Source organism: Exophiala mesophila (genome assembly GCF_000836275.1).
Source record: "Exophiala mesophila strain CBS 40295 unplaced genomic scaffold supercont1.3, whole genome shotgun sequence".
Classification (NCBI taxonomy): Eukaryota; Fungi; Ascomycota; class Eurotiomycetes; order Chaetothyriales; family Herpotrichiellaceae; genus Exophiala; species Exophiala mesophila.
In genome coordinates this window covers 576,339-598,769 of record NW_015622506.1, presented here as the reverse complement: position 1 = coordinate 598,769, position 22,431 = coordinate 576,339, and the positions used below count along the sequence as shown (strand labels likewise).

At 48.8% G+C, this 22,431-nt stretch overlaps 3 protein-coding genes across 3 annotated transcripts; all 3 read left to right on the top strand.

Annotated features, from left to right (window-relative positions):
* Window positions 1-8,289: 8,289 nt before the first annotated feature.
* Window positions 8,290-8,508, top strand: PV10_03870 (uncharacterized protein; the record flags this gene model as incomplete). The annotated part of the gene is made up of 1 exon (XM_016368382.1): window positions 8,290-8,508. The coding sequence occupies one exon, from the start codon at window positions 8,290-8,292 to the stop codon at window positions 8,506-8,508; it is 219 nt and encodes a 72-aa protein (XP_016224170.1).
* A 663-nt stretch (window positions 8,509-9,171) lies between these two features.
* On the top strand, window positions 9,172-10,860 carry PV10_03869 (uncharacterized protein; the record flags this gene model as incomplete). The annotated part of the gene is made up of 1 exon (XM_016368381.1): window positions 9,172-10,860. The coding sequence occupies one exon, from the start codon at window positions 9,172-9,174 to the stop codon at window positions 10,858-10,860; it is 1,689 nt and encodes a 562-aa protein (XP_016224169.1).
* An 812-nt stretch (window positions 10,861-11,672) lies between these two features.
* PV10_03868 (uncharacterized protein) lies at window positions 11,673-12,662 on the top strand (the record flags this gene model as incomplete). The annotated part of the gene is made up of 1 exon (XM_016368380.1): window positions 11,673-12,662. One exon carries the CDS (start codon window positions 11,673-11,675, stop codon window positions 12,660-12,662), a length of 990 nt encoding a protein of 329 aa, XP_016224168.1.
* Between the last annotated feature and the right edge of the window lie 9,769 nt (window positions 12,663-22,431).

The window sequence follows — 22,431 nt, the reverse complement described above, 5'->3', positions numbered from 1 at the left end:
GATCCTTCCCTTGGGGGATGATACCCTCCCCTGGGCGTTCATGGAGTCTGAGTCAACTTTTGATATATTTAAGATGAATCTGAGCACGGAGGCTTTCCCCTTAGTCGACGAGCCTTTTGGCACGCTACACCCGGGGACACAATGAAGAAGTGATGTCTGACTTTATACCTACAACCCCTTCTATGTCGTTTCTCATAGAGCTTTCCATTTGACCAATGTGCTGGGGTATCGTTTATTGTGACGAAGCCGCAACCGCCTGTATAAGCGAGTGCGTTAAATCGTGCCGAGGCTGGTGCAAGCCGTTGGTATCTGGCTTTGAGAGCACCGAACTCTTTGTTCGGCACAGAAGCTGCGCCGGCTCTCCACAGCGATTTAATGCAAGTAAGATTTGCCTGGCCCCCACGTGAAACTGATCTCTTATTTGTACTACTACGTCGACAAATTTCGTTGCAGATGGACTAACTTTGTCTCTTTCAACCCCAAGGAAGACAGCAGTGGTGCAAGTCAACCTTTTTATCTCTAGGTCTGCGTACTAGCAACTGGCAAAAGCCAACATATTGGCCTTCCTACCGCACTCCATAGCAAGATGGCCACAGAAAGCGAATTTGTCATTGCGCCCAAGCCGGCACCGGCTCTTGATATCCCTATATCCAACACCACAGTCACTGTGAGCATCATAAATAGGTGAGAATGAACTGTTTTGTTGGGCTCTATGAAGTCTTACAACTATGACAAGGCCTGAAGACTTACTCTTGGTGGTTTAGCACTTCTCAGCTATCAGCACAGGCATCGATGATTCTTGAACCAGAAATTCTTGGGCATGACACCTTACAATGCCCTGCATATTCATTTCTGATCGAGCATCCTTCGGGAAGAAAGCTTCTCTATGACCTTGGCACTCGTAAGGACTGGCAGAGTCTGCCACCAATGGTCCTAAGTCTTCTCAAACAGCACGACTTGTCCATAGAAGTTGAGAAGAACGTGGCAGAGATATTGCAAGACCACGGCGTTCTTGTTTCTGACGGCGCTATCGAAGCCCTTATCTGGAGTCATTGGCACTATGATCATATCGGAGATCCAAGCACCTTTCCCTCTAGCACCGCTTTGATCGTTGGCCCTGGCTTTAAGTCTGCCTTCCTGCCGGGATATCCAGCTGGTAAGGACTCGGCAATCTTGGAATCAGACTACAAAGGCCGAGAATTGAGAGAACTGGAATTTGATCCTTCTCTACCTCGTATTGGCGGTCTAGAATACTTTGACTATTTTGGCGACGGTAGCTTCTATGTGCTGAACGCGCCCGGCCATGCCGTAGGTCATATTTGCGGTTTGGCTCGGGTCACGCTGGCAGGATCACACAATTCAGATAAGGATACTTTCATCTTCATGGGCGGCGATAGCTGCCACCACGGGGGTGAGTTCAGGCCCACCACCTACTTACCACTTCCACAATCGATTAGCCTGGGAGGTTTGACGCGGAGTGCCCTCGGCGTGTGTCCAGGATCGTGGCTACAGGAGATTCACCACCACAAAAGGCCTGATGAACCCTTCTATCGTGTGAGGAAAGGGTTCTCATACAACGATAAGGATTGTGAGCAAACGATCATGAACATGACCGCATTTGATGCAGCAGATAACGTACTGGTGGTTATTGCACATGACCAATCTCTTTTAGAGAACAGCTTCCCAATGTTTCCAGCCATTGCAAACCACTGGAGACAGGCAGATTTTGCACAAAGACTTCGTTGGGCTTTCATAAAAGATTTTCAGCAGGCAATACAGCAAGCTCAAGAGAAGCGAGGTTTCTGAAGCTGTTTTCTCTTGTATCCAAAGTGTATCTAGTGCGAAGTTCTTTGCCAATGGGCAGCCTGAGACCCCCCAAAAAGGATTCACTGCTTAGCTCTTTGTGCTTTAAGGATTCTGAATTCGATCTGGACATCGACACAGTAATACACTTTTTGATGATTTCCGATCAAGAGAAGACATCAACTTTCTCTTCATGCGCGTGTAGATGTGTGAGCAGGTATATCACCTCCGAGCTTAGAGAGATTGTGAAGTAGCAGGTTCTTAGGGCTGGCTTCTCTCGCTGGGCAGACCTAGGCTCCTCACACCATTCTACTGTAACCTCCGTTCTCCATGGGCGCTTACTGAGTATTGTCTATCGAGTCTACCGGTACAAAGATCACCGTCCACAGCGAAACAACTATTCACCTTGTTTAGTATGCCTGATGTCTGGTGAGCTACTCCCAGACGCTGCTGGTAAGTAAAGAGGCACCCAATCAAGGCAGATTTCGGCATAAGATTATCTACTACAGGAGGGTTCTGCAGATGGCCGAACAGCCGAGTCGGACCTGTGATCGGCATAGCAGATATGGGCAAGGGGATTCGGTATGCTTGACAGCGAGCACATAGAGTCTCCCGTAGTCACAAATACTCCATATATTTCTCATATTTCGATCGTGTTTGCTGTGAAAGAGGTCGGATTAAGACGCGGCTCCAACGTCCTCCATGAGAAATTACAGCCCGATCTAGAAATTATCAGTTAACGATGGTAAAGCTTCTTGTGGTTGTGGGAGCTACTGGTGGCCAGGGAGGCTCAATTATCAAGACTCTTCTGGGAAATCCTGAATGGCGTCTACGGGGAATCACTCGCGATCTTACCAGTCCTCAGTCCCAAAAATTGATATCACAAGGGGTGGAAATGGTTGTGGCCAATTTGGATGACATCTTATCTCTTCAGAAAGCCTTTTTAGGTGCGCACGCGATCTTCGCAGTGACAAACTTTCCAGGGTTGCTGTTGAAAATGGGCACGGAGGAAGCTATGCACTGTGAACATGCCCAAGGGAAGAACATGGCACGTGCTGCCAGTCAAACTCCTGATCTGGAGCACTACATCTGGAGTACACTTCCCGACTCTGAAGCAATTTCCGGGAGGGAATTCTACATTCCTCATTTCTGTGGAAAAGGAAGAGTCGACTCCTACATCAAGAATGAATTGCCAGACCTTCATCAGAAAACAACCTATCTTACACTGCCATTATATGGCGATAACTTTCAATACCCTGTGGTTACGCCAAGATTAATAGTAAGTGACTATCTATGTATATCTTTGAAGAGATGGGCTGACTTGGACGCAGAAGCCAAGCGGTAAATATGTCCACTTAGTCCCGTGGGCGGCGGAAACTCCTGTCACATTGGTAGGTTCTCATAAGGACAACGTGGGGCCTATCGTTCAAGCGATTTTACATCAAGGAGGAATGAAACTTGGTACGAAGCATGTTGTCGCTATTGTCGAGACAACCACTGCAGATGGCATGCTCAAAATGTGGAGCGAAGCCACCGGCAAAGACGCGATTCACGTCCAGATCTCTCTGGAAGATTATGAGAAAATGTGGCCGGTATGGGGGACAGAAATGGCGTTGATGTATCTATGGTGGCAGCATGAAGGCGAGAGTCTATGGGCACCTCGTGGCCAGGAAATCATCACACTAGAACAACTTGGGTTGAAGACAAAAGACCTCGTTTCTACCAAACAGGTAATGCTGACACAGGACTGGGATGAACTTTGCTAGCGGCTGTTCAGAAGGTACAAGGCTTGATCGATATTAAGATAGCTAAAAACAATTCTGATGGTCAAGAGGGGGGGAATCTATCCCTGCTGATGAAAAGGATAGATAGTACCACGACGAAGATTGATAGGGAAAAGGTGGGATAACGGGCATTTCTGTAACCTCCAGATTTCCTTGTTTGAGCCGAGTAGATATAGGCGGGAAATCCCCAGAATGAAAAGAAACGTCTCTAGACCTGATTACACTCACCGAGACCTCTTACGATTCCTGGTCGTTTGACCATGTTACTGTACGCGACATCATCACCTAACCTGTAAAATCAGATCATGCGCTGCTCGTTCATCTTTAGTTGCTCGTTCATGCCTGACCAATCAAGCATTCTAGTTATCTGGCAACATCACCATTCTACCTGTTATCTTGCCATGGTGAAGATCATCTAACAGGACCGGGAAGTCCTTCATACTGCCCTTCGTTACTCGAGGAACTAGCACTCCTTTTTGGATGAGATCCAAACAGTCTTTGATATTGTGAATGTTGCCGCCGTAACTGCCCATAATGTTGAGTTGACGACGCACGATGGTCCCCGTCGCAAATGAGAGCTCTGGGCCGAGTAGACCAACGACTACAATGGTCCCAGCCTTGCGAACTATTGCCGCAGCCATGTGTTAGAAGCCGATATGCCATTAGAGGAAAGGAAAAGAAGCAGAGGATAGGATCCTTACCACTCGCCAGAGCTAGTTTAAATGTCTCGGTCATGCCCACGAAGTCAATGACCTTGTCAATGTCGAGGTTCCTTTCTCGAATCCAATCACTTGGGTCCGGTGTACCTGCAGGCACAATGTCTTCTCTCTTAACCCCAAGCTTCTCCGCTTCATCAAGTACAATTTGTCGTTGGTCCGCGACAACCAGACGCGCACCACGACTCAACGCTATCTGAAGCGCATTGAATCCGAGACCTCCTAAACCAAGAATCAAAACAACGTCTCCTTTGGTCACTTTGGCTCTGTCCACGACTGCATGATGGGCTGTCATGCAAGCATCGGTTGCGACTGCACCAGCTTCAACACTGACTCCTGAGGGGAGAATGGCAGCTGCTCGCTCCGGCACTACCGCGTACGTTGCAAAAAAGCCATCATGTCCGCCACCGAAGTGAGGGCCTTTGGGGCAAATCTGTGGGCTGCCTCTAGAACATTCAACGCATGTTGAGGCACCGCATCCAGGGACACACATAACCACAACCATATCGCCCAGCTTGAAACGACTCACAGCTGAGCCGAGCGAGACAACTTTACCACAACCTTCGTGGCCCTAAAAATGGGATGTGATTGAGTAATTGCTCGCGTGGATATGAACGACTTGGTACAATGAGGGGTTTACCGACCATTGTGAAGTCCGACTTCCCGCCCTCGAATTCAACCGGAAGTGCTGCCATTTCTTTTAGAGCATAGTCACTATGGCACACTGTACTTCATCTTTAGTTCTGCATAGACTGAATGAGTCTTTGAGAAGGTGAGAAATACCGCCTGCTGCAAGAATCTCAACCAATATCTCATCTTTCTGGGGGACTGGCACCGGAACCTCTCGGCGAACCTGTTCTCAGATATCAATTACAGCTTTCATATCGTCAGTGTTGTGCCCACTTACCAAGTCCTTGCTGGGAAGATGCTTCCGCCAGGCTAGCATTGTCTTTGGTAAAGCGGCAGAAACCATGGTCATGTTCTATGATGCGTGGCTTCTGTTAGATTGATGTACTGTAAGGCGACCAAGAGATGTCAACTTCCTGAGAATTGAGGATATAGTACTTCGTCTGTACGTTGCTTTAAACGTGAAAGTTTTCGGCCATCTGGAGAAAAATATGCCCAAGGTGCTGGTCTAGGCACCGAAGAAGCTGGATTCGGGTATAGAGCACCAAAGAGCCGACAAAGCAGCCATATCTAACAACTGCGATGTTCAGTAATTCGGCATTGGTCATTTGGCCCGTGGGCCGACGGTTGGCGTTGGTTAGGGACAGACGATTGGATAAAGTGGACGGCACTCGGGCCGCAAGCATGAATCTTTTCAATGTTATTTTACATTTGGAGACTTTTAGGGGATTACATCTTGCATTCGAATACTATAGACTCTTTCCAAACAAAGCGGAGGGGGGCGTGGATACGCGCAACTACCGCGGCCCGACAATCTGGCTTCATTGCGCATTCGTCGTTGATCGTGTACAGGCTGGTACGTAAAATGCCTCAGAGGCTTATCATCCTTGAATGTCATTCAAGCCGTCTAAAACAAAAGTCCAAGATGGGACCAACCTACACCGATAGTTGGCAAACTTTTCCTTTCGGAAGCCTCCCAAGGCATATAAGTGGGTAGACTTGATATTACTATGGGCGCATTTATCATCCGGTTATTAGACGTCTAGTACTACCCATCCGGCTGGACACCGAATACACGCGCCAGGGATATCGTTCTCTGCCTCAACCGGCCTTATCCATGAATACAACGGAGTGATAGTTGACGTAGCACAACTTTGAGATTGTATAGACGGCTGGCCGCGGTTAAGATCGAAGCATGCAGAGAGGCAAGGTGCTTCTGACTTGGCAAAAACTCCTCAAAGCGTGTATCGAAAGTCCTGTCGATCTTCAAGTATGAGGCCCTCATTGTCGGCAGCCATGTTTTTCTTGTGGAAGTACCACATCAAGAAGATTGTGAGCACAATCTCAATAGCCATGCAACCAAAGGCAGTGTAAAGCCCAGGTCGGAAATGTGGCGCGTCCTGTGTCCGAAAAATGAGAGAACCTACCACACCTCCAATCCCGCCCATGGTGGTTTGCATTGCAACTGCGACTTGTCGTTTAGCAGCCCCGGGAGTATTGTTCATCAATAAAGTTGCAATTGCAGGAATGGCGCAGTAATTCCCGATGACTCCGAAGAAGATGCCAACCAGTCGACTGCCATTGTTGGGGCCCCAGCCTATCAAGATGAACCCGATAATAACCAGAATGGAGTACCCAATGATAAATGGTCCTCTCAGACGTTTTCTATCGGCGACAATTCCAGTAATGACTGAGCAGATAGCTGCGGCGACATATGGTGGCGTCGCCAGACATTGGCTCGCAGCGAGACTATATCCGAAGCCATTGAGGATTGTAGGAGTGAAGAACGCCATTGTATATCCTCCAGCGGTGGGAAAGCATAACAGAAATGACATAGCCCATACCTTCCAATCTTTAGCTGCACTAAGAAGATGTTTCGGGAGCAGCTTCTCCTCCGTCTCCCCCCGGTCTTCCTCTAGCCTTCGCCGAAGCCAAGTTCGCTGGTTAGGCTTTAGCCATTTTGCCTTATCCGGGAAGTCGGAAACAAAGATGTAGAACGGGATGGCAACCGCAATAGTAGTGAATCCAGGAACGATGAAGATCCACCGCCAGCCTCGAAGACCGCCAACCCCTTCCATCTGGCTCAGTCCATAGCATAGAATGCCATTAAATCCAGCTATCAAGGCGCCGCCGATAAACCAGATTGCAACACGCTTTTGTGTCTCGTAGCGCTTGTACCAGGAGGAGATAAGATATAAGCAAGCTGGCTATTCGACTAATTAGTTCTTTTACTTAGTTTGAATAGATTATGAAAAACTTACATTATAGCCTGATTCGAACAATCCGAGAAGGACACGTAGTCCTGCCATTTGAGAAAATGTCTGGGTGAAGCCGAAGCACATTGATATGGTGCCCCAGCCGACGATGAGACCTGCTAGATAGAGCCGAACGCTGACACGACGCAGGATAGAGTTGCTCGGGATCTCAAACAAGGTATAGGTGATGAAGAACAACATGAGGATCACATTGTATCTATTGCCGGTGAGATTAAGATCCTCCGACATACCAACGATACGGGCGAATCCCAAATTAGTGCGGTCAATAAAGGACAGCCCGTAGAGAAAGGTTAGGCATGGGAGCAGTCTCCAGTCTGCTCTCCGTAGAATGCGCTGGCCTTCTTGAGCGCTGATTCCAAGGTCGTCCCCGGCCAAGCCCTCTTTTTCACCGGGAGAATTCTCTACTGCCCAGCTGGTGCTCTTCTCTTCTTCGATCATATTGATAACAGTAGATTGTTCTCGTGGTTTCGATGGGAAGCAACTTGGGTTCCAAGGCTGTGAAGTGGTGCACAGTGGACAGATATTCTAGGAAATCATGAGCATTATATACGCCATGAGAGTGTTGGCATCATCCCTGACAGCATCCTTATGTTGGCTCTCATGAAGGACACGAAAAGCTCACAAAAAGAGTGTGTTCGACCCTGTACCGACACCATTTAGCAACAATGCCCCCGGCTTTCACTCGGGCAACTAAAGTTCGCTGTTTCCTCGGGCCATGGGTCTGGATCTATCAAACCCCAGACAATGCAATATTTTCCCAGGTCTTTATCTAGTTCCCCCGCATTTGGACAAGTTCGTGGGGTTAATTCCTTAAGTCACCAGCTTCTAACCCTATGCCGAAAGCTTGCGGCCCACTTGTACCGACGTGTTGTACCGAGCAGTTCACTCAACATACACAGCTCATTACGCGATTGCATTGACATTCGAAGATCAGACAGAATACTACGTGAATAGTTGGAAGGACGAAGTAGTAACCTGCTTACGGCCAATGCTGCCGGCCTGAATTAATTATTTGTTTATGAAAAGCCTTGCATATCTGTCGCCTGTAATAGCCGAGCAGCACTCAAGTCGAAATCTACAAAAATGGAATCTTCGCAAATTGAAAACCGGCCTTTGGTTTCCGGCAGGTTCAAACTATCTGATTCTGACAGGAAGTTTGAGTTATTCAACCCAGCAACAATGGAGCGGGTAGCTTTGGTATATGAAGCGGGCGCCGACGACGTCAATATTACTGTAAAGTCTGCCGTCCAAGCCTTCGACTCTTGGTCCACTCCACTCTCGGTGCAGATGGGCGGACTTTGATGGCTGAACCGATTTGCGGATAAGCTTGAGGCAAACGTTGGGGAGCTTTCTCGATTGGAAGCCCTTACAATGGGTGGACCTACTCATAAGGACTTTGTACGCAGCTGTGACATGTTCATTTTGTTTGACCTCGAAGAACTAAATCTTGGGTCATTGTCAGACGATCTATTAGGTAATTAGTGTGCTGAGATACTTTGAATATAAGGCTTTGGACGTCCATGGCAAAACCTCTTTGAGCGGCCCGTTGGTCTTCGGTGTGACAGTGAGGCAACCATACGGCTTTGTTGGTGCGATTATTCCTTGGAGTACTCCATTCTTGATGTTTTGTTTGAAGATTGGTCGAGACGTCAAAAGAATTAGCACGGGCAAAACTTGTCGAAGACAGTCAAGATACATACACATGAGCTGCGAAATTTAGGTGACACTAGACACTTATTAAAGATCCCCGGTCCATTGCATCCTAAGATGACAAGTTCCGGAGTAGGATAATGGGCACGTGCGCGCAAGGTAAGGGTTGATTTAAAGATTATGAGCTAAGCCCAATGTGAATTAGTGTGGAGAATCATTTCTCCACCTTCCCCCAAGTTGCGTCGCGTCACCTTTACGCGGTCCCCTCAAGAACTTTCGCCTCTACCACAACAGTGAGATAGTGCGGCTCTGAAAATGACAGAGGGACCGTCGTTGACGACACTTTTGATGAATGCACTGACTAAGAGTGAGGCACTTCAGAAGCACGTGGAAGAATCCAACAATCTCCTCCGCCAAGTCAAGCTTGAAAATGAAAGCCTCACGCAGCGGATGCAACTATTGCAGCAGTCAATGCCCGAGAACACTGGTGTGGAGAAAATCAATCGTATTGACCAGTTAATGGGAGAAAGTGGAACATTACGAGGCGTTAGCGATGATCCACAAACGTGTGGGTTGAGGCGAATTCCAGGGGCGAAACAGCCGAAGGCAGAACGTCCGAATCTTGAGAGGGGCGACCACGATTTACGGGATGAGAAGGAGGCTTCTGCAAGCGTCAATCCGGATAGAGTTGACCTCCCCCAATCGACTTGCCGGCAAGATGATTGTCATCGGTTGATCGCCATATCAAACCAACTTGAGGCTGCTCTGAAGAAGGTAGAGCAACTGACACGAGAGAACGAGAGCTTGAGAAGTCGGCTTGAAAGGCAGCAGCAGGTTCCTGATATTTCTGCGCAATTGGATTCTCTTTTCAAGCAGAACATTGAGAAACAAGCTGAAAACGACCAGCTGAGGGTCAAGATAAAGCATCTGCAGAACAAACAGCGGACGTGGCGTCCGCAAAACACAGATCCTTCTTCCTGTGGACCTTACATCGAACCCTCTGAGAATAAGTCGGAACGACAAGCGGTGGAAGATGCAGACCTTGTTCCAAATACTGCGCGGGACCTAGGGACGCTCCGGACTGTATCAGAACCCCAAGTGGGGCGAAAAAGGCCACGCATACGTAGCCCTCCTGAGACCCCTCTTCGAGAGATGTCGGGCAATGCACGACTGCAGTTGACCTCATCTTCCGCAGTCAAGCCTAGAAGAAGTCTGGACAGTGCTTCGGGGACGAGAAAGGTCGATGAATTAGCAGAAGATGGCGAAAATCATTCCGAACACGACAGTCGAATCATTGGAAGGAGGTCCTCCACGACTACCAAAGCAGCAGCCACTGGTCGTCTAGAGAACCTTTTGTTTACACCACGCCCTGACAACCTGCTTCTCGGGCAAATGAAAACTCCCGATCCTCTCTCAGCTTCGCGCCAACCACAACTCGGGTCCAATTCTCACGTATCTGCAAGCATTGCTATGGACCAGGCACCGTTGCGCGAAAAACCACGATCTCGGCTAAACCTGAAAGATTTCAAGGTTAACCCTCGCTACAGCGGTGGAGAGTTGTTCGCTGTAGTAGAAGTGGCCCGGAACAAAGAACGGAGAGAGTGTTTGGCAGGTTGCACGAAAGCTGAATGCTGTGGTGCGAACTTCAAAGCACTTGCTACTACCTTGCCTCAACTCTTAGATGGAATGTCGGATGATGAGTTGTTGGTTGAGTTTCTAGGCCCTGGGCAGATTGAGATGATGGAGGGTTTGACACCATTAGCAAAGACCAATCTTGTTGCAGAAGCGCGCACCAAGAAGTTGGCAGATGCTTTTGGCAAAATGCACAGAAGCGCTTTCGATCGAGCACCAAGCCCGCCAGGATACTGGAACACAGAAATGCCAGGCACGCAAGAAGAACAGGACAATAGGGCCAAGTCCAGCTTATGGGAGAAGGAAGAGATTGAGAAGAGGTACCGCGAGGCTATGAAGAAAGATGGCCGGTGGTTATTTGTGGACGAGTGAGATTGTAGGACTGTAGGACTGTAGGACTGTAGGACCAGGGTGGTTAAGGATGGTGGGTGAATCTATTCATGTTTGTACTCACCGCACTGATTCTTGTGGTTTGGTCATAATCTTTCTAGGTTGCCTATCTTGTGAACCTTGATGCGGTCAAGATGCAATGCATGAGTGGTCAAAGGACAAACAAATGCCACACTATGGCCACTCGTCAACCACTGGCACGCATATTGTGCTTGTAGTACAAATTGAATGGATTTCTCCGCGTAGGATTAAGTGCTTTTCATCAGACCAGTGATGTGAGACCTCTAACCAAAACCTGAGCATTTCAAAGTTGACAATCCAGTTCTCAACTTCTAGGTCGAACCTGCGTGCATGTGCTGTGATAATCATCGAAACTCAAGCCTGTGGTGTTTACTAAGACCGGTTCTGCCTCATCTCATTCCACCTTGCTTTTCCCTAGCTCGCTTCTGGGAGGATACATAACTCGATCTCTCTCCTCTTGCTGACTTTGCTTGATCAAATCAGCTCCAAAATCCTCCTTTCGTATATCCCAGCGCTCAACCCTCCTCGATCCCTACTGCCCATTGAGGCTCTCCTCTCGAGCTTGAGACCACCATGACCCCTCCAAAAGCGAGACATGCCACTCGCCTGACAAGCGCAGTCACGAAAAAAAGTAGGCCAACGCTCCACTCTTCCTCGTTGAGAAGTAGAATTGATCCGATGATTAAGCAGATCGTCAAAGAAAACCTCAGAAGCCTCAGCCGCAGGACTACTCTCATGTGCTTGGGCCCCTCTATGTCCAACGTGTGAGCTCTATGACCCCACAGCGCATTCCCGGGATTCAATCAGGCTCCAATCTGTTCGATTTTGTAGCAATTGAGGATCAACACGATGTGGTTGACGCCTGGAGAGCTCAACAACAGAGCATTACAGAGGTTTATGCTTGTATTCTACGCATGGATCGGGAGAAGCTTGAATCCACCGAACAGGCTGGGATCGAAGAATTCTCTTTCCAGGTACTCTTGGCTGCTCTAGATTTGGTACGGGCTCGTTGTGCAACCAGACTGAGGTGCTTCCCCAAATCAAGGCAGAAAGATCTCATTTCAACATGTCGTCAGCTGGCACTAATGATACCTCGATCATGCTTCACGGTGGGCGATCAGGAATGCCGTGCAACCCAGTTTTTGGCTGGAATACGCTCTTTTCTCGAGCCAAGATCTCATTCAGTTCAGGACTCTATTGAAACATCAACAGAAAACACACAAGTCATGCGGTCCAACAGAATTCGCTCGAACAAGCGTCAGAATCCCTCCTCTCATATGCAATTCAAACGATCAATCTCGATTGTCACCATTGAGTCGGACTCAGAGGCTGGAATGACGCCCGACGAGGCGCAGCAACTTTCACGACGATCAAGTTTGCCTCGGGGACCCAATAGCGGACTAGCGAATGATCAAAATGGGGTGGTGCCTCGCATTGATGAATTACTCGGATCTGAAATCGAGTCGAGCCCAGAATACCTCTCTCCCACCCCTGCGCCTCGCCAGCAAAAGCGAAGACGAAGTGCCTACGATCAAGTAATTGCTGATCTTCAAGAAAAGGTCAAGGAAAAGGACCGGATGATCAAAGAGAGGGAGAAGAAAATACACTTTCTCCACAAATTCATCTCTGTTAGAACCGGAATGAATGAAGCAGACCTGCTCTTGGCAGAAAAGCGTGTTTTGGTCATGGGTCAAACATACAAATGTGCGTGGACTACGGCGAGCGGCGCACGCCTTGTGGACAATGGTACCAGAGGTCGCTGAGCCACGAAATGAATATGTTCTTCCGCGGAGTCGACTAAATTGGAACGGGCTTTGTACGAATTTTAGACATGTTCAGACTCGAAGTGTGAAGAGGCTTCTCAACCCAGAGCTTTTGGGACGGACGAGCAGTCCACAGGTACATGTATTATCAGTCATAATCGGGTAATAGAGTTATTGGCTGGATTTCCCGGTGTTAATCAGAAGGGTCTGGTGGCATTGGTCAAGGACCTGGTCAGGATCTCCTTCAGATCTCGAATTCTGGGAAATCAACCAACGTTGTTCTGTACAATCGACAATATGCTGACGTCGTGGCTCAAGGCTGACAAGGCTGACAAACTGCATACAATATGCCTACCTCTCCGCTCTATACCACCGTGCATATTCTCATGTTTAAAAGCGGGCTGGCTTCTGGCCATGGGGACTGACCCAACTGAACCAATTAACTCGGTTCCGGAAGACGACCTCCCCACATAGTTGATTTGAGGATTGGACACGACTAATATACATTGTGCTACCTGATGTAGAGGTTCTGCCGAGACGACTAGGTTCCTTTACTTGCCGAAACATGACGACGCGGCGACACAAGCAAAACAGAAACATGAGCATGGAATGTCCATGCTGGCCCTGCTTCAGCACCGAGATGGCCCACAAGTCGGGGAAAGCAAAGATACCAAACACCCCAAAGTACATGCATGATAATGTTATCATCCACCATGAACTCGTCCCTTTTGTCAGCAATGGATATGTGCAGCAAGGAATACGAGCCTCGAGAACAAGGAGTGGAATCACGAGTCAAAGATGGGGGCAAAGATGGGTACACCACGAGATTCGAGAGCATAGACCAGCCTTCGGGTAACCCTGGGGTTAGAAATGACAAAGACAGCTTCAGCGCCAGTGACTGCATAGAGCTGATAGGTATGTCTTACGAGATCCGGACGGCCAGCAACCGTTGTGTTGATAATGACGGCATCTGGGTCGGCGTCGCGAACGTTCCTAATGACGGAAGCCGAATAGGTGGCACCCGGGTCAGGGGTTGACCATAAGATTCGACAATTGATATCTCTCTTGCTGAGGTATGACAGAACGGGGCCAATGCCAGAGCCGGTGGCTACGAGAATGACCTTTTGAAATATTTGGGCAACATGCAACACCCCAATTGTAGGGATCCCTCTAACGAAGATTTTCGAAGGAGGCGATCTAATAAGTCGACTAGTCCAGTCGCCAGCTTTGGAGACCAGAACGGAGAACCCTTGGCCGTCCTCTTGGGGGATGCCTGCAAAGGCATGCCATTCCAGGAGAGGACGATCGGACAAGCGAGGGGCGGCGCAAAGTGGCAGGTTGGTGTAGGTGAAATGTAGTCTGATTGCATGGTCTGATAGAGGCTCAGCATGGACGTCAACCTTTCGGAGCCAGACCCATGGAAGGGCGACGGAGATCGTGGAGATGATGAGAGCCCAGAAGACGGGAGATGCTCCAACGAGCTTTTGAATAGTGTGGTCGTGGCCTTGAGAATCAAGGATTCTTTGATTGACGAGGAGTGCGAACAGAGCCCAGAACAAGGCGAGGGTGGACCAGCCGGCAAAGCGATGGACGAGCTCAAAGGCATTGTGAAAGCGAACTCGGATTGCTGGATGAGCCATGACCACGATGGTGACCAGCAAGACATCCAAGGTGATGGTGAGAGAAAGAATGGACAGCTTGTGCTTGGTCAATTCGCCATTTCGGGATGCTTTGATAACTGACAGGTTGAAGAGGCCGTGCCAGATGGTTGCTGCCATGCCAGCACCACTGTGGACTCCACCCAAGTGATAGATCTTGGCGGCCAAACGGCGAAGACGAAGTGGCAATGAGACAGGACACTTGCCGAACAGCCAAAACAACAAGTTGATGACGAGCTCTTGTCGCATGAGAACTCCGACCATGAGGTTCAAAGAGATTGCTGTTGCAGATGTTTCCGGCGAGATTGTGGTCAGCCGGTCTTTGGCAGCGAGCACAACCATGGCGATGATATTGGAAAGCAGAACTATGATGTTCAGGCGTCTATATACGGATAGGATAGTCCACCGAATGTTTCTCATAAGACGGGGATACCGTTTGGCGGGTAGTTCTGTCATGATTTCCGGGGCAGGACTCCTGGACTTGTGGCTGTCCAATGTCGACAGAGACTTCGTGGACGATGTTTCCTTAAAGTCATGCTCTTGGTCCGTGGAAGCCAGGGATCGGATACAGCTTGGGGTAGATGGTATCGAGACGGGGGACTTTGTGAAAGGCTCAGGGTCGTCAGAGAGACTCTGGTGCTCGAGATTCAGTGGCTGTGAGCGGATCGGGAGAGCGTCGCAATGATTGCGATTGAAACATGTAACGGCATTTGAGTTGATGCTACATGGCGATAAGATGGCCATTGTTGACGCGCTAACGGGCGGCGTGCTATGATGTTGGGTCAGTGATAATGTTGAAAAGTAGGCTCGACGGCTTTTTCCTAAGGTTTGGACCACAGCGTGAAGAAGGCAAGAAGAATTTTGGTGTTTGGAGGGTCTCAGTGCAAGCAAATTATCGTGTATAGAGGTGAATGTGCAAGTACTAGAGGCAGGCTCGAGTCAAAGCAAGGAGTCATCAGGTAGCCGAGAAGTGCTGTAGCCAATCATAGTATGTGAAGCAATGAGAATAACAGATGGAATGGTGAATTCAGGCCAGGAATGGTCAATTGGGGTCAAACCAGAGCAGGAGAACTAGTCTGAGAGATCAGCAAGGAAAGTATTAACGTACATTTCTTCAGTTACCATCGAGTCAAGGCGGCGTGTGTTGGACGAGTCGAGTTCTAGGAAAGGTACAGCAGCCAGAGCGCTCGAGAAAAAGGACTTATGAAGTGTTGGGGGGTATGGGTGTGAAGTGACGATGGAGGGAGCGTGACAGAGGTAAGGAATCCATGAGGCAAGTCAGGTTTTCCGAGCTTGTCGTGATGTCAGGCCAACTTGGGTAGAGGTCAGAGATGTCAAAGTCGATGGAACCTAGGCCGATGTCACCGGTGGCAAGGTATAGGATGGAACAGGCGTGATTCTGGCCTGATTTTGGAGCCGACGAGGAGCGAGGAGCGAGCAACGAGCGTTGAGGGGGAGGGTGACTCGAAAACGTGGCAATTGAAAATCATGCAGCCGTGCCGAAGGATGACAGAGACGATGGCACCGGAGACATGATACAGAAAGAGGGATGTAAGGTAGAGAAGAGTGCGTACAAGAATGCTGATGGTGTTGAGCGTGGATCGAGTGAGAGCCAGTGGATTGCGCTTTCCTTGCACGATTTGCCAGACTTGCCATGTTTACCAGCTACGACGTGTGGTGGATGCGCCTTCCACGCAAAGATGAGGTGGAGCAAAAGTAGCAGGTGCTCACACATGTTGGAACACGCTTCCGCCCTGCTCTCGCATCCATGCCGATGCTGCATGGCTCTGCATCTGGATCTGGATCTGCAACTCCATCTAGATCTAAACCTTAGCCTGGAGTCTGGAAAAACTGATCCGTGGTCATGGGCCCGGCGTAAATAGCGTGGATTTCCGCCCGAGGAGAGACACAGCCGGGTTCTCTGGCAGATTTATCGGTAACAAATCAGTGGTCAGATAAGATCATGTTCTGAAAGAATACCCAAGACTAATTCGACCCTTGTTCAGTTGGACCAAAGAGTCCTGCCGACCCTGGTGTGCTGGCGTGGCTGGCTAGGGTTATAGATCCACCTGCTTTAGCGCAAAATAGAGAATGGAAAACGCATATCAGATGGACCCAGCCAGTTCCTTTGCGTTGAGATGAATGGCAGAGCAATGGTTTCCAAGTACGATAAGCTGAGAAACGTAAATATAGAGGTATATGAAAAGATGATATTCTCAATTCATCGTAGATGTAGTCACTTGTTCTCACTGCACAAGTCAGTGTGTGTAACGTCAGATAGAACAAAGTCGGTTCACAGCACAAAGCGATGAGTTGTGGGGTGCAGTCTAAAATACTAATGACAGAACAGTCAGCCCATTGTGGAGGCCTCTTTATGTCCGAGAGGTTTCTAGGACATTGACTGCACGCCTTGGTGCCTTGCATCTATTGTCGGTTGGCTGAGGACGATATCGGCACAGTTGGATCTTGTAGAGAGGTACTAGACTAGCCCACACCGCGTTCACCGACCTCTAAAGCTACACTGCTACACTTAATTTGTTGCTGCACTGACTGTACTATCAAGAGGATGATAACTTGACATTCCCTAGTCTAGAGGAAATATGGTGATGATTCTATCATCTCAATTCGGACTACAGAATCACATACTCCGAGATCAATAGGCTACATGGAAAGACCGTGAAAAAGTCCTGCTTTCGTAAAGGGCTGGCGTGGGAATCTTACACTAGCAGCAGTAGATGCAGGACCTGCATTTGCATCTGCGCCCATCTGTATCCCATGCAAGCTTTAACCTTGGCTGGAGAGACATCGGATCCTGCGCTGGCTTGGAATAACAAGACCTAGTCCGTCTAACCGGTCCAATTCTCAACACTCCAATAGCTTCAGTAAGTGATAGATAGTTTATCTCAACATTCAAATCTGTCTGCACCCTCCCCCGCCTTATTGTCATCACAACATACCCACTCTGTCAGCAGACAGTCATCTCCCTGGAGAACTGAATTTCCAAACAAATATGCACCTGTCACTGCGCTGTTTTCACAAATGAAGCAAGCCTGGTGTGAAGATACACTGGGTAGCCCTGAAGTCTGCTGGTCTAGAAACAGTGGCTGGTGTTGACATCATGGAATCTGAGCTGTGGCAAGCAGGCTGACATTTCGGCCAAAGTGCCGGGATTCGTGTTCTCTGAGTGAATCTAGATTTTGGGACGAGATCAAGAATGAGTAATATAAGAAGCTTGATGGAGGGCGCGGTGTTTAGGGGTTTCTTTATGTCATGGATTCAAGGGAGCAAACGTGCTCAGTTCCGAACATCTCTGTCTATAGAGCTGTGACTGTGATCTCCCATCCACCATGCCCTTCTCCTCCTCGCCCTTTCTACACGCTCATCTTCCTTTCCTGGAGTTCTCGTAAACGAAGGGCCTCCATAAGCCAACCCCAAGTAAACGCCAACACTTGCCACCAAGACCTCCTCCCCACCACAAAGTTTGCGAACCTTCAATACACAGCGAACGATCTCGCGGGCTTCCCTACCACCGATAAAAGCTATTTGCTGGTAGGCGGCCAAGATAGAAGCTCAGACCGCAGAGAAAGGTCTCCAAGACCACATCACCTTCACAATACAGGACTGCAGCTCCTCGCTAGGCCTTTTAACAAGCCAGAAGCCGCCAGCCAGCCATGAAAAGGGGCTGTGTAAACCTGTGCAGGGGAGATGTTTCGAGGTCATGTTAACACGACCGAGACTATAAGCCTTGCTCAATTACACATCTTCTGTGTCAAAAGATCAGCTTCTCGGCACACAACCCACCTGCAGCTCCGTGACTTATATCAAATCAAGAAGACCCTTGGAGACAGCGCCACAGAGGCACAGATAGTTTATCCCACGTCATTGACAGAAGGGCTGGACCAACAGCCTCGTTAACTGTAGTGGATGCTCTCAGCGTATCTTTCAATTGCTGACACCCCTTATTCAAGAGATTATTTGCCGTTGAATCCGACCATCAAGTAACCTAAACGACTTCACCAAAACGCATTGTCGAAGCCACACCGTGCCTGCACCAGTAGATAAGCTTGACCCTACTACGATCCATATTGTATTAGCAAACAGATAAAAGGAAGCCAGGCTGGTACCTATTTGCTCCTATTCTGTGCAATGAGACAACGGTGGTGGTGATTCATCGTACAATGAACCTCTGCAATGCTAACTCTGTGGTGTGGGCCGCAGGCCAGGCGAAAGCTCTGAGGGAAACAGCATAGCGTTGCCTTGCCGCCAACATGTGCCATCTCAACATAGAGTCGCCATAGACTTCATAATCTCCCGCTACTGAGATGATCGGTGAGCACACTCTGGAACAAGTGTCTTCCTCTTGTTGATGAATGAGCATTGGTGGGAGTTTGTCATTCCAAACCAAATTGATATTCTATCTATCAGGCGACATCTTAGATCCAAGTCACACTGTTTATCAGCCGGTGGCACACCCACAAAAGCCGTTCCTTCAGTATGGTTGACCTGTCAGCGATTTGTTCAAATCTCCAGATTCCTTTCTCGCCCATCAACCTCATTCTTCGCCTCAATCAACGCCGGCTCGAAGATCACTCCGCCTCGCCTTTCCGAATCCATGAACCTGCAAATTCTCCTTGAAGACTTTACGACGATGTTCGACCATTTGTCCTGCGACTATCGAGGTCACTCTTTACAAGTACACTTCGTTCTTCCTAGATCAAGAAATGCTGCTCTACAGGACCGTGAACTAACCTTTCAATAAGCCAGACTCCTACTCTTGAAGTTCCACGATCCCTATCCACCGACATCCACACCAGATCAGGCCCCATCGAGTAAGATACATCTACTGCAATAGTGAGGGACCAAAGACGTTCAAAATTCCATACGAGCCGATCATGGACCGGTCAGCTCTGTTGATAAATCCGCATACGGTCATTTTCTCCTAGGCTCATGGTGGTACAATAGAAACAACCTCAGAAATACATCACAACACAGAAAGGGCGGAGGATTTTTGAGGGCAGTCTGATTTGGAGCCCTGATCAAAGCCAGGGTAGATCTAACAAACACCGACCTTTATGACCCTTTTCACAAGAACTTAGAAGCAGAATGTGATCTCTGATTATGAAGCTCCAACCCCAGCCAGATATTTCGCCTTCACCTTCAGACATCAGAAAGAGCGCGCAGGCGCACTTATAGGTCAGTATTGCTGGGCCATTTAACACAAAACAGAAAAAGAACCCTGCTATCATTGTAGTACTATACAATTTTGCCACACGAGAGGCAAGTCGAGCAGCGGACAGGGTGCATGACGATGCTGTTCTATTTGGGCGCATGCAACAAATCTTCAGTATCATCGTCTCCCCAACTCAACAAAATAGAAACTCCTAAAGCTCCTAATTCGGTGACTCCTACAGGCTTCCTCATTGAATGGCGAACATCGAATGTTTGGGCTTGGACTGAAATCTTCAAGCTTTCGTTTGCTGACCAAGAAGCGTCCTGTCAATCGTTGTCAAAATGCTCGAGGGTCTGAGGAGACCTCAGGAGTAAACCCCGTTTTGTTTACACGAAGAGCAGATCGCCTTTGTCAGTGGCAGTAGGCGAATACTTTCTCGGCGATTCCAGACCATAATATCGTTCTCCTGTCCTGAACCATATGGCTTGAAGGGGAAATGTCTCCCCGTCCACCGCTTTGATAGGCTAGTTCAACCCCTTTCAACCTAATGGAGGTGCAATTGCTGAAAGTTTCAGCAAAGTATGCTCTGATTACCTGGTATTCATGACTATCATAGCACCTTACCGTGCTTCAGGCTCACGCAGCAATGATGCCAGTATCGTAAGGGAGTCTCTTAGGTCTTGCGAATGTTCAGCTCAATCTAACATCCTGAGCCAACTCCCACCGAACAGTGTGTCCTTCTCATTCTCTGAGTCTCTAGCATTAGACTGGCCCCTCTTCATGCCCTACACAAGTAGAGAGTTGTAAATGATAGCGAAAGGAAATGAAAGAGCCATACGGCTGCATCGCAAGGTGTAACTGCACGAAAAGCAGGGAAGCCCGGGTACTAGGTGCGGTCAAACGATGAAGGCTGGGAAGGAGCGTCCAAGTCACCTCGATCTCACCCAGGCTCTTTTCCCTCTGCCCCACCTTCCGCAATTTGTCCACCTCTGTTTCTCACCTCTACTTCATCTTCTCTCTTCAACCCCTCGTACCAGTCATTTCTCTTTTGGTTTCACGCTTCAATTCGATCCAGCATCCTTCGTGAGACCTATAGTAGCCACAGTCTTGGTTTCTTCGGTCCCTTGAAAAGGTCTGTAACACCAACCACTCTTTGAAAGCTCCTTGTCTTACACAAATCCCGATTCTGACGTTACACAGCCACCTTTACCATGTCCAGCTACGTTTCTCCCACCCGAGGCCCTCCTCCTCTTGCTCTGAAGTCTGTTGAGCACGCCCCACTTCCAGACCTAGACGTCGTCTCGTATACCTTCCGCAATCGTGACCAGATCCACGGTGATCAGCCGGTAAGTCTTCCTCTCATCATCCTAGTGGATCTGATCCGGTTCGGAGAAGGCGATCGTGTGTCTAATTGTGGATCTACAGATCTTCATCGATGCTGAAGATGGCGAAAATAGCTTGTCTTTCAATGAGACCTATGAACTCACCCGTCAGACCGCCCAGGGATTGAGAGCTCGAGGTGTCGAGGAAGGCGACTGCGTGACAATCCATGCCTTCAACACAGTAAGTGCCCAAATCGTTCTTGCCCAACTCACCTACGAGTGCTTAAACCACCCTCCACCGTGTCAAGTCTGCTCCAGTTTGAAGTGGTGTAACCGCCGGTGCAAGGATCAATCCTTTACTCAGAACTAACAGAAGCTTCAGATTGCGTACCCTGTCGTCTTCTTAGGCATCCTGGCAGCCGGTGGCATTGTCTCTGGGGTAAATCCCGGTAGCACTGTTCCCGAATTGACGCGACACTTCAGAATGACTGCCCCCAAGGTGATCTTTGCTCAGTCAGTTTGCATCGACACTGTCCGTGATGCTGCTGCCGAATGCAATATTCCCCTCTCCAGCATCGTCATGCTTGACAAAGAAGGATTCGAATGGCGAGCATTTCTGAAGAGTGGTGCCCGAATCACAAGTGGCTTTTTCAAGGCACCTCCCGAGAGCACGGCAGCTTATTCCACCACCAGCGGTACGACAGGTCCACCAAAAATCGCGAAGATCTCTCATCGAGCAATTGTGGCTCAAGTTTCAGCGATAGATTTCAGCTTCAGGGAGAGGGATTATGAGGTTCGATGATACACTATCCGTACAGAGCCTTCAATCATGCTAACCCAGAGCACAGCCGTCGCAGCTAATCTGCATTCCATTGTTCCATGCTTTTGCTGGACCGCTCGGCCTCATTCTACCACTCGTCAAAGCTATTTCTACCCATTTTCTCCCAAGATTTGAACTTCGATCATTCCTCAACGCTGTCGACAGATTCCAGATTACCGACGTCGCCGTAGTGCCTCCAATCATTGCCGAACTCATCCACCAGGAAGAAATGACAAAATTCCCATACAGCCAGCTTCAGAGCCTGCGCTATGTTATTTGTGCTGGCGCCGATCTTCCACACGTGGCCCAGTCATCCTTGTACACGTGGCTCTCTCCGAAAGCTGTCATTGCACAGTGTTATGGAACGACTGAAAGTGGCTGGGTGACTCTTTTTGGTCCTACAGAAAAGGACACCAGCGGAAGCATTGGAAGACTCATGCCCAATGTTGAACTACTGACGGTCACCGCAGATGGCCAATACTTTGAAGACAAGATCCAAGGCGAAGCTTCCATCAGAACTCCCACCATGTTCTCGGGCTATCTCTATGATTCCGAAGCATTCGTTCAAGCATTCGACAATCATGCATTCTATTCTACCGGCGACATCATTGAGATCACACATGGAAAGCTGTACATCAAGGGCCGGGTCAAAGATATCATGAAGGTCAACGGATTTCAGGTGTCTCCTGCAGAGGTTGAAGAGGCATTGAAGCTCCACCCATGCATCGATGATGCAGCTGTTTGTGGTGCCACGGTTCTTGTCAAGGGTGTTCCAAAGACGATGATACATGGCTATGTG